Raw genomic sequence first — 12,982 nt, 5'->3', positions numbered from 1 at the left:
AGAAGCCAACCATGAATTGCTGCAGCCATTCCCCATAGCATCCTGAATTCTCCTCTGCTGTTGTCATCTGTTGCTTCTGGAAAAAAAATACTACCTGATACATTCCAGTTTAGCAAGGAATAATTGGAATATACTTTATGAACTGCTACTACAAAACAAAACATGCTACATCAGTTAGGAGAATGCAATATGTTGAATGCAAATGAAAACGTCTAAAAATTAAGTTGAGAAATTATTCCTATTCTTTTTTTTTTTTTTAAATCAGATTCTATAAACGCAGGGTAAGGCAGCATGCTGAAAAGCTAAATGTCCCTCAAATACAATGCACAGTCAAAACAAGCAACAGTCCTTAGATATTAAATACATTCCTGCTGTGTCACATCATGGCGCCGGCATAAACTAAATTCAAGACTTTTTATTGTCAAGAGGCACTAATATTAGACTACATTTCAATGTGGATGTTTGCCAACAATTCGAAATAAAAAGCTCCCTCGTAAACAATTCCTAAAGGCAGTGCCTTGGGGAGATGGTATTTCATTAAAAAAACATTTGTTAGAAGTATAGGAGTATGTTGCTTGATCGCCAGTTGGCCGATCTCTCTTGTGCATTGCTGAATGTTGATAAATGTGAGACCTGAGGAAGAGCTCTGTGTAAGCTCGACAGCTTGTCTCTCTCACCAACAGAAGTTGGTCCAATAAAAGATATCACCTCACCCACCTTGTCTCTCAGTTCCCAAGTGGCTTTTCAGATAAAGATGTGCCACGCTGCTTTCAGATCTGCCATGCTAGCAATTCAGCAAACCAACTTGAGATTCAGAAAAAGGTGTGCAATTTTCAGGAGATATTTAAAATTGGAAACCTGCAAAGTCTCTTAATGCATCATTTGGAGAGGACAGGAAAGTTTGTAAAAATGATCCACATAAATGTGACAAGAGTTTTTTTCTCATTAACATGTAGGCAATTACAAGAAAATCATATTAGCGACAAACCTCTGACTCTTCACTTCAGACATTACTGTGTAGGAAGTTTAATCTACAAGGAAGCAGAAATATAAAACACAGCTTTTGATCAAAAGTAACCGTTTGTCATCTGATGTCCCTCTAATTTGGTTTTCAGTGACATTATATGGCTGCAGCCAACGGATTCCAGCCAGGCCCAGCAATGAATGGAGTGGAGTTTTGTTTGTTTAAATTTAGTATCTGAACATGTTTTGCCCATCATTAAAATTAAGTGGAATTGCTCAAAATTGAACCATAGATGTTCAAACTCAAAAGGACTTATTAGGTCACCTAGTCCCTTCGTCTGGCCAAAGTAGGATTGAAAACACATTGGAGCCTTCTGGGTTTGTTCTAGTCCTTTTTTTATTGTACTCAATCAGTATATTCAAAAGTTTAAAAAACAACCACAAATGCCAGTGTAAACATGCTTCAGGTACATAGGTAATATAAAATATTGCACATATAAAAGTCATATGTTCAGTATTTCTTAATGATAATATTTCATCAGAGTAAAAGAGTCGTGCAGATGATGTGAATTTATTTGGCTGGCTGGCCTTGTTTCAGAAACTACTACACACAATTCAATATTTACAAAAGATGAACTCACTGCCTTTTCCTGTGTGCGTAATTCGATCTGAAATGTGGAGGATGCAGAAAGGTATGAACCCTGCAGGGTGTGGTTTGCAAGGGTAATTGTGAAATGAATGCAGCAGTTTGTTTTGCAAGGGGTCAGAACAAATCAGCATAGGGAGGGCTGCTGTCCCCAGTCTCAAGGGCTTTTTGGGGCTCAGGAAGTGGTAAGGCACCTTCCTTACCTCCTCAGAAAACAAGAGGTTGGGGGAAACTCTCCTTTCCTTAATCCTCAAGGATTTCCTTGCAGACTGATGTGAAGCATTAAGATGGACCTTTAGTGCTCAGGTTTTCTAGCTATTGACACAAAGTTTATGGGTCTGTCCATGAGCTGGCTGCCGAAAGATAGTGGGATGTCCAACTGAGCTATTTCCAGATCCTTTGAAAGGTTCTTGGGATTGACAGTAGTGACCTTGCCTGCTAGTTTCCCCTGCCCTGAAGACAGCTGCCAGCAATCCATAAAAGCCCAGCAGGTAGCAGGATGGATCACAAAAGGCAACTGGCCCCCCTGAAGATAGGAATCCCAGGTGCTTGGTGGGAAGGGAGACCAGCTAGGAAGGAGAATGAGGAACGTGTGTGTGTGTGTGTGTGTGTGTCAGAAAATGAACGCCCTCCTCCTAGATTCACAAAACATAGCAAATTTCAAACTCAGGACAAGCACAGGATGGTTCAAGGTTTTATGCAGATGGTTTGCACAGCTCTATAGCTGGATGAATCCAGCTTAAATAAAGGCCATTTACTGATGTTATAGAAAGAGTTACTGGTGAATTATGGATCTAGTCTTTTGGATCTTAGAAGCAGCAAAGAAACAAATGAACATTTTATTGCCTTTACAACAAAATGTCTTTCCTTCTGTGGGTCATCTCAGCCTTGGATGATTTGCATCCTACTTTTTATATAAATGCAAATTCAATGCACCTTCTCTGCAAGACTCTTTGTAATAAGAGATAACTATAGGATACTCTACCCAAAAACTTAACTTGCTGAAATATCTTAAACACATTGTTAGGTCTGTATTTTATAATTCCTTTAAATCCATCAAGTGTTGTCACCTATGACACAATAGTCATGAATTCAACAAAATATGCAGTAGCATTTTTAAGAGGATATTTTAATGAAATAAGTACACAGAAATAGTGGTGAGAAATTCAGCCCTAGCAAAACGGTGGGCAAAAATTCCCACAGATTTCAATTGATGTTGCACTAGTTTTCACCAAAAATGGATTTGATCCACTGAATTTAGTGCTGCCATCTACAGGTTGAAAAGGGTATAACATATCTTTAAAATATGTTATTGTATGCCCCTTCCAATACAATTATATTTAAATTCCCCTGCTCCCCAAATCACCCTTGTAGCCAAGAAAATTGTTCTGAATGTGCAGGCCACTTGTCTACTTACATATGAGATAAGCAAATGATTTCCATGATATGATTTACTTCTCTAAAACTCCGAATCTACAATTAGATTTGATACTCTTCCCAGAAAGGTGGAAAAATAAATAACTTGTGCCCCATGTATAAAGTCCTTTAGAGACTACCTTTCTGCTTCAGAAGTACTTTCACAGTACCAATATATTGCTTGTCTCCCTGAGCCACAATTTCATAAAAGTTCTTATCCTTAGGGAGGTGTCAAAAATATTCTGCATGATACAGTAGTGTTTGAAAGCTTTGTCCTGATCCATCTTCTAGATGATACAGCAATGCAGGCATTTCATCTTTGCAAGGTTTGGGTTATTCTGAGTAACACACCACATGTGCTCAAAAACCACCCAAGTAACACACCACATGTGCTCAAAAACATCTGTCAAAATCTAGAGCGACTGAAGTATAGTACAAAAACTCTTTGCACAGTGACGGATTATGTCTTTAAGGCAGTGATAAGGCTGATTTCTGCCCAGGATCATCATCATGTGGTGAATTTTCAGAAACGTTGCATAGATCAGATTACAACATCATGGCACTTGCAATTTCAAAGGAAGATGTTGGTAGAAGAAATCCTTCATTTAATTTTTAGCACACTTCTAGGCTTGAGCGGGACTCTGAATTGGACTTTCACTCTCCTCTTTTATGCATCAGTAGTCTTGTCATTTGTCAGTTGTTCCCTGTCAGCCATGTCATCTTGAGGAGGTCTAGCTCTGTCAAAGAAGCCGCACTACAGAAAACAAGCCAACAGAGAAGTCACAATAAGGCAGCCGCATGACTGTTCATGCAGCTCATGCTCCTTTCCTCTAACCTCCATCCCTCACCATGTTGAACCTTAACTTACGGGCTCTTCTTCACTCTTAGCTCTCACGTGGAGTCAACAGAACTAGTTGCATAAGTATGAACTACTCACTTGAATAGGAGTTGTGGAGTTGGGTTCACTGTTTATAAGCTCTTTGGAGCAGGGACATTGCCCTTTATATTGGTAATTACAGACATAAACCCACTATATATTGGGAATTCCAGGAGATTTTAAGAATGCACTGAGTTGTAATAGAACTATTCTGCAAAGTACTGACCACCCTCAGCTCTTATCAAAGTCAATGGGAGTTGAAGGAGATTAGCATCTTATGAGATCACCTTAAATGCCACTATTTTTTTGCTCTGTAGCTACTATATATAAATAAAATATTAAATATATTCTAGTGAATTTAAGGTTCACTTCTGCAGGAAAGGCATAAACAGCACCAAAGTAGTTACATCATAAATGTCCCATCATATAAATAAATACACAATAAAAATGAACACAAAAGGAGTGGCATAAGACATCTGACTGAGATAAGTATAAATCATTGTAATAAATTCAAAGAAATGAACAACAGTAGAAATGTCTGTCTTGCTTCCATCACTCATACACAGTTTGTTACTTTTTTCTGTCCAATTAAATGTATTTTTGTAGAGAAAAATTAAGAACAAGGGAAACGTGCGCTCCAGAGGAAAATATTAGAAACGCTGTGAATAGAGAAAAGCCACCCAGTCCATCATATGGTACCTGTCCTTTCAGAAGAAATAGCACTTCTGTCCATGTAGGATGCTGTACTATTATTCTTTAGTACATGTATACAATGTTCAAAGTAGGAAAAGTGCTTTACTCCTTGAGCAGGGATCTTGTCTCCCTATTGTTTTGAAAAGCACCTTCCATTCTTTGAATGCAGTCCTGGCTTCACTGATGTCAGTAGCAAAATTCTCATTGACTTCAATGGAGCCAGAATTTCACCCTTCGGTGCCAGCGAGATAATACAGCATTCTCAATGGACAATAGCACTTTGCATACTCTGGATGCTATGTTGCACTGTTATATATTCTTCCGAAAGGCAGGTAGTCTGTCAGACCGACTAGATTATTAATTATTTTCTATTCATAACATTCGTTGTGAAGACAGTGGGAGCTTTAGGTGGAAGAGGAAAGCTGGATTGGACCCCAAAGTGTAAACAAAAATCTAAATTTATAAAAGCTGCTTTTGACAGCTAATATTAAAAGCCTAATTTGAATTTTGACATCAACAGTGACTCTAATGAGACAGTTTGTGTTTATCCCAATTCAGAAGTGGTTAAGTAAGGCACGATTACTGAAAGAATTTCAAATCAGTGAAATAAAGTGACAAAGGGATGAGCAGCTGGCCTTGAGTTCGGGGGCCATTTTACAGGGCTAGAGTAAAGATCATTGAGAGATGACACTTTTTCCAAGGACTAAGTGATGGGTATGAAACTACTTCAACTTCTAGTGTTATAAATGGATGTTTCCAGGAACCCTGAAGGAGCAGATTGTTTTAAAACCTGTGAAATAAAAATCAACCAACTCACTGACTACAAATCTTATGACTTGTAATTTAAAAAAAATCAGAGACAACCTGGTAATATTAAAAGAAATCTCCTTAAAAGTAATCTCCTTCCAAATTGGGTGAGGGATTGTATAATTACGTGCTAACAAAAATGGCAGTTCCTTAAGGATTCAAGGAAAACAAAACAAAAGTGCTTTATGAACCTAAACACTCCAGAAAAAAGATCATAAGTCATGGGAATCAGAGCCAAACTCTGTAAAACCATTTATAACCAGACTTTCATAACAATGAAGACTTTGAAAACAATGTCCCTTCACAAAAGTCAGCTACATAAGCATGTCGTCATATGCCACATCAAAGAAGACATAAGTCTATTGTTGCTTTTGCTCCAAACCCTTAAAGGTCACAGATTCCAATTTCTCATTCTCTCTCTCTCTTTTTTTTTTTTGTTGGTCATCCTAAATCTTGTAAGCATCCTTCCAAGTTTCATTAAGTAAATAATAATACAACATACCTTCCACAAAGCTAAGGTCAAAATAGCCAGAACCAACAATCCAAGGAGTATTGCTAGTATTATAACCCATAAAGGGATTACAAAGGAGACATTTGGAGTAGCCCAAATGATAGACGTTCTTATCTGAAACGAAAAGATATGAGGTGTAAATGAACAAAGATTCTGTAAGAAATGAAACCAGAAAATGAAACACAATTAAATTGCCAGATTAGAAACATATACTGCCCACAGTTCTTGTACATTAACTTTATTTGCTGCAACTTCTGCAACCTTATTTACAATAATCCTTAAAAATGGGGTTTGCACAGACATAAATACCTCTTATATTAGACATAATATAAAACATTTTCACCCACTGAATATAGAATCACTCTGAAGCTCACCAAACTAACAGTAAACACTTCAAAACCATACAAGGAACCAAACTCTGCTCTCAGTTACACCAGTGTAAAATCCAGAGTAATACCATTGACTTAAATAGAATTACTCTGAACAATGGTGTAAACAAGAACCAATTTCAGCCTAAGTTCTCTAGTGGAACTAAAATATGTACCATCTACGTTATATGATGTAATTTAAAAACTTTTGCTGACAAACCAATACAATTTTTTTAATATTACCTTATGTTTCAGCTAAGCAGCCCAAGAGCTAAACTCCTCATATAGAATTTCATCCATGTAATATAAGCATAATGCACAAAAATACCGTTGTTTTTGAACTCTCTCTAACATTATTCTGTCATACTTAAAGGACGCTTAGTGTACATGTAGAATGACCATTTTAATGTATTGTGAAGTAATTGGAAAGTATAGCAACATCTCTTTCATTGTCTGTGTCTCTAGAAAGCAGCAGGTGTGGATAATATGTGAATTATGAGGTGTTAAGGTCTTCCCACTAATTTTACAAAATCATCTAGATTCCAAGCCTTCATTGTAACAAATGACACTAACTGCCCTTCTAGCTTTTTCCCCTCCGGTCTTCCCACTAAATTATCTCCTGGCTCTCTCCTCTATACCTCATACCCAGTTAATTCTACTCCCTCAGGCCTTGTCTACACTACGAGAGTAGTTCGATTTTACTTAAATCGAATTTTTGGAATCGATATTGCAAAGTCGAACGTGTGTGTCCACACTAAGGACAGTAATTCGACTTTGTGAGTCCACACTAACGGGGAAAGCGTCGACATTGGGAGCGGTGCACTGAGGGCAGCTATCCCACAGTTCCCGGAGTCCCCGCCGCCCATTGGAATTCTGGGTGGAGCCGCAAATGCCTTCTGGGTAAAAAAAAAAGGGGCCAGGGTGCTTTTGGGTAACTGTCGTCATCCGTCCATCACTCCCGCCCTCCCTCCCTCCCTGAAAGCGCCGGCGGGAAATCATTTCGCGCACTTTTCCAGTCATTGACAGCGCGGACGCCACAGCACTGTGAGCATGGAGCCCGCTGCAACCATCGCTGCAGTTGTGGCCGCTCTCAACGCCTCGCAGCTTATCATACAGGTTGCCCTGAGGCAGATGCAGAAAAGTCAGGCGAGGAGGCTACGTCAACGCGGTGATGGCCTGAAGTCTGAGAGTAGCACAGACCTCTCAGAAAGCAGGGGACCCAGCGCCGAGGACATCACGGTGGCAATGGGTCATGTTGATGCTGTGAAACGGCGATTCTGGGCACGGGAAACAAGCACTGAGTGGTGGGACCGCATAGTGCTGCAGGTCTGGGATGAATCACAGTGGCTGCGAAACTTCCGCATGCGGAAGGGAACTTTCCTTGAACTTTGTGAGTTGCTGTCCCCTGCCCTGAAGCGCAATGACACCCGGATGCGAGCAGCCCTGACTGTCCAGAAGCGAGTGGCCATAGCCCTCTGGAAGCTTGCAACGCCAGACAGCTACCGGTCAGTCGCGAACCAGTTTGGGGTGGGCAAATCTACCGTGGGGGTTGTTGTGATGCAAGTAGCCAAGGCAATCGTTGATGTACTGCTGCCAAAGGTAGTGACCCTGGGAAACTTGGAGGCGATCATAGATGGCTTCGCAGCGATGGGATTCCCAAACTGCGGTGGGGCCATAGATGGAACTCACATCCCTATCCTGGCACCGGAACACCAGGCCAGCCAGTACATTAACAGAAAGGGCTACTTTTCCATGGTGCTGCAAGCACTGGTGGACCACAGGGGACGTTTTACCAACATCTACGTGGGATGGCCGGGCAAGGTTCATGACGCTCGTGTTTTCAGGAACTCTGGTCTGTTTAGATGGCTGCAGCAAGGTATTTACTTCCCGGACCACAAAATAACTGTTGGGGATGTGGAGATGCCTATAGTCATCCTCGGGGACCCAGCCTACCCGCTAATGCCCTGGCTCATGAAGCCCTATACAGGTGCCCTGGACACTGAAAAAGAACTCTTCAACTACCGGCTGAGCAGGTGCAGAATGGTGGTGGAGTGTGCTTTTGGACGTCTCAAGGGGAGATGGAGAAGCTTGCTGACTCGCTGTGATCTCAGCGAAACCAATATCCCCATTGTTATAGCAGCTTGCTGTGTGCTCCACAATCTCTGTGAGAGCAAGGGGGAGACCTTTATGGCGGGGTGGGAGGTTGAGGAAAATAGCCTGGCTGCTGATTACTCACAGCCAGACAGCCGGGCGATTAGAAGAGACCAGCGGGAAGCGCTGTGCATCCGGGAGGCTTTGAAAGCAAAGTTCCTGAGTGAGCAGGGTAACCTGTGACTTTAAAGTTTGTGTACAGAGAAGCCGAACCTGCCCCCGTTTCTTTACCCAGTTCATGTTGACTATCCTATCCAGTTACATACCCCCTTCACCCCACTTCCAACACACGTTTCAAAATAAAAATAGTTCTACTTTGTTAAAGCACACCGTTTTCTTTAATACTGTTTTCGCGGGAATTTTTTAAAACTGGGACACAGACTGTGGTGCGGAGCGGGTGTAGTGTAGTCGCGCGAATGCAGCTTCTAAACTCAAGGACTGACAGGCTCCGCTGCGGTGGGATGGTTGTTTCAACGGAGCCTGTCACCCCTCCTGATAGGGACTGTGTGTATGGGGGGTCTATGTGACTTTGTGGCAGGGGGAGGACGGTTACAGATCCCCTGCTGTGTGGCTCTGTGATCCTGCCTAAGGACCGCCGCTTAAGATCTCTAACTGCCCTCCCCTGCCACAAAGTCACAGAGCAACCCACCCCCCACCACATAACATGAAAACAACCTCCCAGACTAACCAGGGTAAGTAGTCACTGCATCACTGCACTATGTATGTGCCCTGCTGCTGTGCCTGCCCCCGACTATGTACCCTGCCAAAGGTGACTGTCCTGTCCAATTACCAACCCCCTTTCCCCCCCTCCTCCAAAAGAACATGATCGAAACAGTAGTTAACAGAAACATATTTTTTATTATCAACTACACATGGAACTGGGAAGTGAAACTTGGACGGGGGCTTGTGTCAGGCGGGAAGGAAAGAACTTGTCAAACTTTGGGGAATGAGAGCCTTCTGCTGCTCGAGCTCTCTGCAGGGGTGGAGTGAGAGTTAGCAGGGACTCTGCCGCCTCTCCTTCTGTGCACTTTGGGTGAGGGGAGTATGGGACTTGGTGGCGGGGGAGGGCGGTTAGAGATGGACTGCAGCGGGGCTCTGTCCTCCTGCCTCCGTTCCTGCAGAACATCCACAAGGCGCCGGAGCGTGTCCGTTTGCTCCCTCAGTAGTCCAAGCAGGGTTTGAGTCGCCTGCTGGTCTTCCTGACGCCACCTCTCCTCCCGATCCATGTTGGCTTGGTGCATTCGGGTCAAGTTCTCCCGCCACTGGGTCTGCTGTGCTGCCTGGGCTCTGGAGCAGGCTATAAGCTCTGAGAACATGTCCTCCCGTGTCCTCTTCTTCTTATGCCTAATCCTCCCTAGCCTCTGGGAGTGTGATGACAGGCTAGGTTGTGAGACAGTCGCAGATGGGGCTGTGGGAATGGGAAAAAGGGAGTGAATTCCTCAGAAAGATAAATGTAGTTGTGAACAAAGAACATAGTCTTTCTCTGTGAACAGGACCATGCACAGCACCTATCACATGCGCACTCAGCACAAGGTCGAATTCTCGGCCTTCGCATTCAGTGTCTGGGGTTTTGCGGACCACATTTGAGAACCGTGTCAGGACAACGGAATTGCTCTTGCACGCAGACATGGTAAGCCGTAGATTCGTGGCAGCTTAAAACTTTAATATTAGCAATGGCCTCATTTCACATTGAAATCAATGTCGGTCCCTGCTGCCAGCAATCCGGCAAGCAGGAAGTCTGCTCCTGTGCCACACCCTCGCGGCTGTCCCCGGGAACGATCCCTTTCGGCTGCCCCTCTCCCGCCTCCACCGCGTGGCTGCAAACCAGCGGTTACAGTTCTGTAAAGGAACGGTAAAGCAGTCCCAACACTAACATTCCCCTACCTCATTCAAAGCAGGTCATCATGAGCGACATCACCCTCATGAGGATCTCTGAGAGCGACAGACAGAGAATGCTCCGGGAAAGCCTCCAAAGACCAGGGCCGTATGCCGCCATGCTGTGCCAAGCAATGATTCCGGAGTACTTGCTAGTCTCGTGGCGCGGCAACGTGTCCTACTACGGAGGACCCAATAAGGCCGCTCTCCCCAAGAACCTAATGCAGCGGATTTCAAATTACCTGCAGGAGAGCTTCCTTGAGATGTCCCAGGAGGATTTCTGCTCCATCCCCGGACATATAGACCGCATCTTACTGTAGCTGCAGTAGCAGGGACTAAACAGTAGAGCGGCTTGGGCAGGACAATCATGCAAAACCGGACATTGCTAGATTTTTTTTCAATAGTTGCACTGCCCATGACTGAACCGTAAAGTTAATCAAACTAATCATGAGAAACCCATTTTTTAAATTGTTAATATTCATGTTCTGTTACAAATAAATGTTTAGATGTTTACAACACTTACTGGATGATCCTTCACCAGATTCTGTGTCCGGGGTAACGGCTGGGGAGGGTTGGTAGGGGATCTCTGTAAGGGTGATGAAGAGATCCTGGCTGTCGGGGAAATCAGCGTTGTGAGCGCTGTCGACTGCCTCGTCCTCCTCATCTCCTTCCTCATCTTCCCCGTCCGCGAACATCTCCGAGGATCCGGCCGTGGACACTATCCCATCCTCGGAGTCCACAGTCAGTGGTGGGGTAGTGGTGGCGGCCGCACCGAGGATGGAATGCAGTGCCTCGTAGAAACGGGATGTCTGGGGATGGGATCCGGAGCGTCCGTTTGCCTCTTTGGTCTTCTGGTAGCCTTGCCTCAGCTCCTTGATTTTCACGCGGCACTGCGTTACATCCCGGCTGTATCCTCTCTCTGCCATGTCTTTAGAGATCTTCTCATAGATCTTTGCATTCCGTCTTTTGGATCGCAGCTCGGAAAGCACGGACTCATCGCCCCACACAGCGATGAGATCCAAGACTTCCCGATCAGTCCATGCTGGGGCCCTCTTTCTATTCTGAGATTGCACTGCCATCAGTGCTGGAGAGCTCTGCATCGTTGCCAGTGCTGCTGAGCTCGCCACGATGTCCAGACAGGAAATGAGATTCAAACTGGCCAGACAGGAAAAGGAATTCAAATTCAAATTTTCCCGGGGCTTTTCCTGTGTGGCAGTTCAGAACATCCGAGCTCTTACTGCTGTCCAGAGCGTCAACAGAGTGGTGCACTGTGGGATAGCTCCTGGAGCTATTAGCGTCGATTTCCATCCACACCTAGCCTAATTCGACATGGCCATGTCGAATTTAGCGCTACTCCCCTCGTCGGGGAGGAGTACAGAAGTCGAATTAAAGAGACCTCTATGTCGAACTAAATACCTTCGCGGTGTGGACGGGTGCAGGGTTAATTCGATGTAACGGCGCTAACTTCGACATAAACGCCTAGTGTAGACCAGGCCTCAGATACTGCTCAAAGCTCTCCTCATCAATCTCACTTGTTACTTTGTTTCTCTCTGATGTTTCTAGGTCGAAAGAGTTAGCTTGAGCTTTCCTTATCTTCTTACTCATAGGTTACATCCTCTGCCATCTTTCTCTATCTTTCTCCTTTTCCATTGCACTAGGAAGTTATTTCTGTCTTGGGTTTTCTGCTGGACCCATCTCACATACTCCTCTTCAGCCTAAGCAGAGTAAGTTTGTGGCAGATGGAACTCATCCTGCTCTTCATGATGGAATGCAACTACCAGGCAGTCTCCAAAGCAAACTGATTATATGCCTTCTGAAGCTGTCTTCTACTTTTACTGCTTGAGGTATCGCTAGGAAATCAGAATCCCTACTTACTGAGTCTGTTGCTTACTGCTCGTCCCTCTGCCCCATTCTAGGCTTAAATACTTTAGTCCAATATTGTATTATCCTTCTGGTGTCTGCCAAGATCTTCCTCACTCTCTCTCTTGGCCCTCGTCTTGCCAGCTAAGTCTCTTTTTCATCAAATTCTCCCATGCAGATTCCCGTTCCCTTATAATTAACTCATCAGGATCCAGATTTAGCTGTTCTGATGCTCCTCTCCCTTACACCAGTGTAAAACAGAACCGTCTCCACTGAAATCAACAGAGCTACACTAGTGTAAACTAGTGAAAGAGGAGAATCGGGCCCAACTTTTTCAGCCCTGCCACCAATTCTGTTTGCTAAGCTTTGGCTATTAGCTAACTGGCCAATTATAACCAAATAGTTCTGAACTTACTCATTCACTTTAATGGAGTGTTCAATTTGAAGATTGATGATAACCCCTTGGCCCTTAGAATGAATCATTTTAGTGATTAAGATTCTAAGGGTAGGTCTACACTACAGCCGGGATCGATGATCTGAGATCAATCCACTGGCAGTCGATTTAGCGGGTCTGCCAGATCGACTGCAGATCGGTCTCCAGTCGACCCCTGTATTCTACCCCTGATGAGAAGAGTAAGGTAAGTCAACAGGAGAGTTTCTCCTGTCAACCCCCCGCGGTGTAGATCCTGCAGTAATTCGACTTAAGGTACATGAACTCCAGCTACGTTATTCACTTAGCTGGAGTTGCATAGCATAGGTCGACTTACCGCAGTAGTGTAGACATAGTCTCTGTGATGGACAAGTGCCAAGATAAC

At 43.8% G+C, this 12,982-nt stretch overlaps 1 protein-coding gene across 1 annotated transcript in view; it reads right to left on the bottom strand.

Annotated features, from left to right (window-relative positions):
* Positions 1–3,407: 3,407 nt before the first annotated feature.
* Positions 3,408–12,982, bottom strand: part of ITGA8 (integrin subunit alpha 8) — a 178,810-nt gene continuing 169,235 nt past the window's right edge. The window contains exons 29-30 of the mRNA XM_034760366.1: positions 5,905–6,027; positions 3,408–3,779 (exon numbers count right to left, since the gene is read on the bottom strand). Coding sequence (XP_034616257.1) covers positions 3,693–3,779; positions 5,905–6,027 — 210 coding nt within the window. The 3' untranslated portion in view covers positions 3,408–3,692. The remainder of the gene's footprint in view (positions 3,780–5,904; positions 6,028–12,982) is intronic.

The sequence above is a fragment of the Trachemys scripta genome, chromosome 2, assembly GCF_013100865.1.
Source record: "Trachemys scripta elegans isolate TJP31775 chromosome 2, CAS_Tse_1.0, whole genome shotgun sequence".
In the NCBI taxonomy this organism is placed as follows: Eukaryota; Metazoa; Chordata; order Testudines; family Emydidae; genus Trachemys; species Trachemys scripta.
Note: the sequence above shows the minus strand (reverse complement) of the source record. Positions and strands in the feature narration are given on the sequence as shown.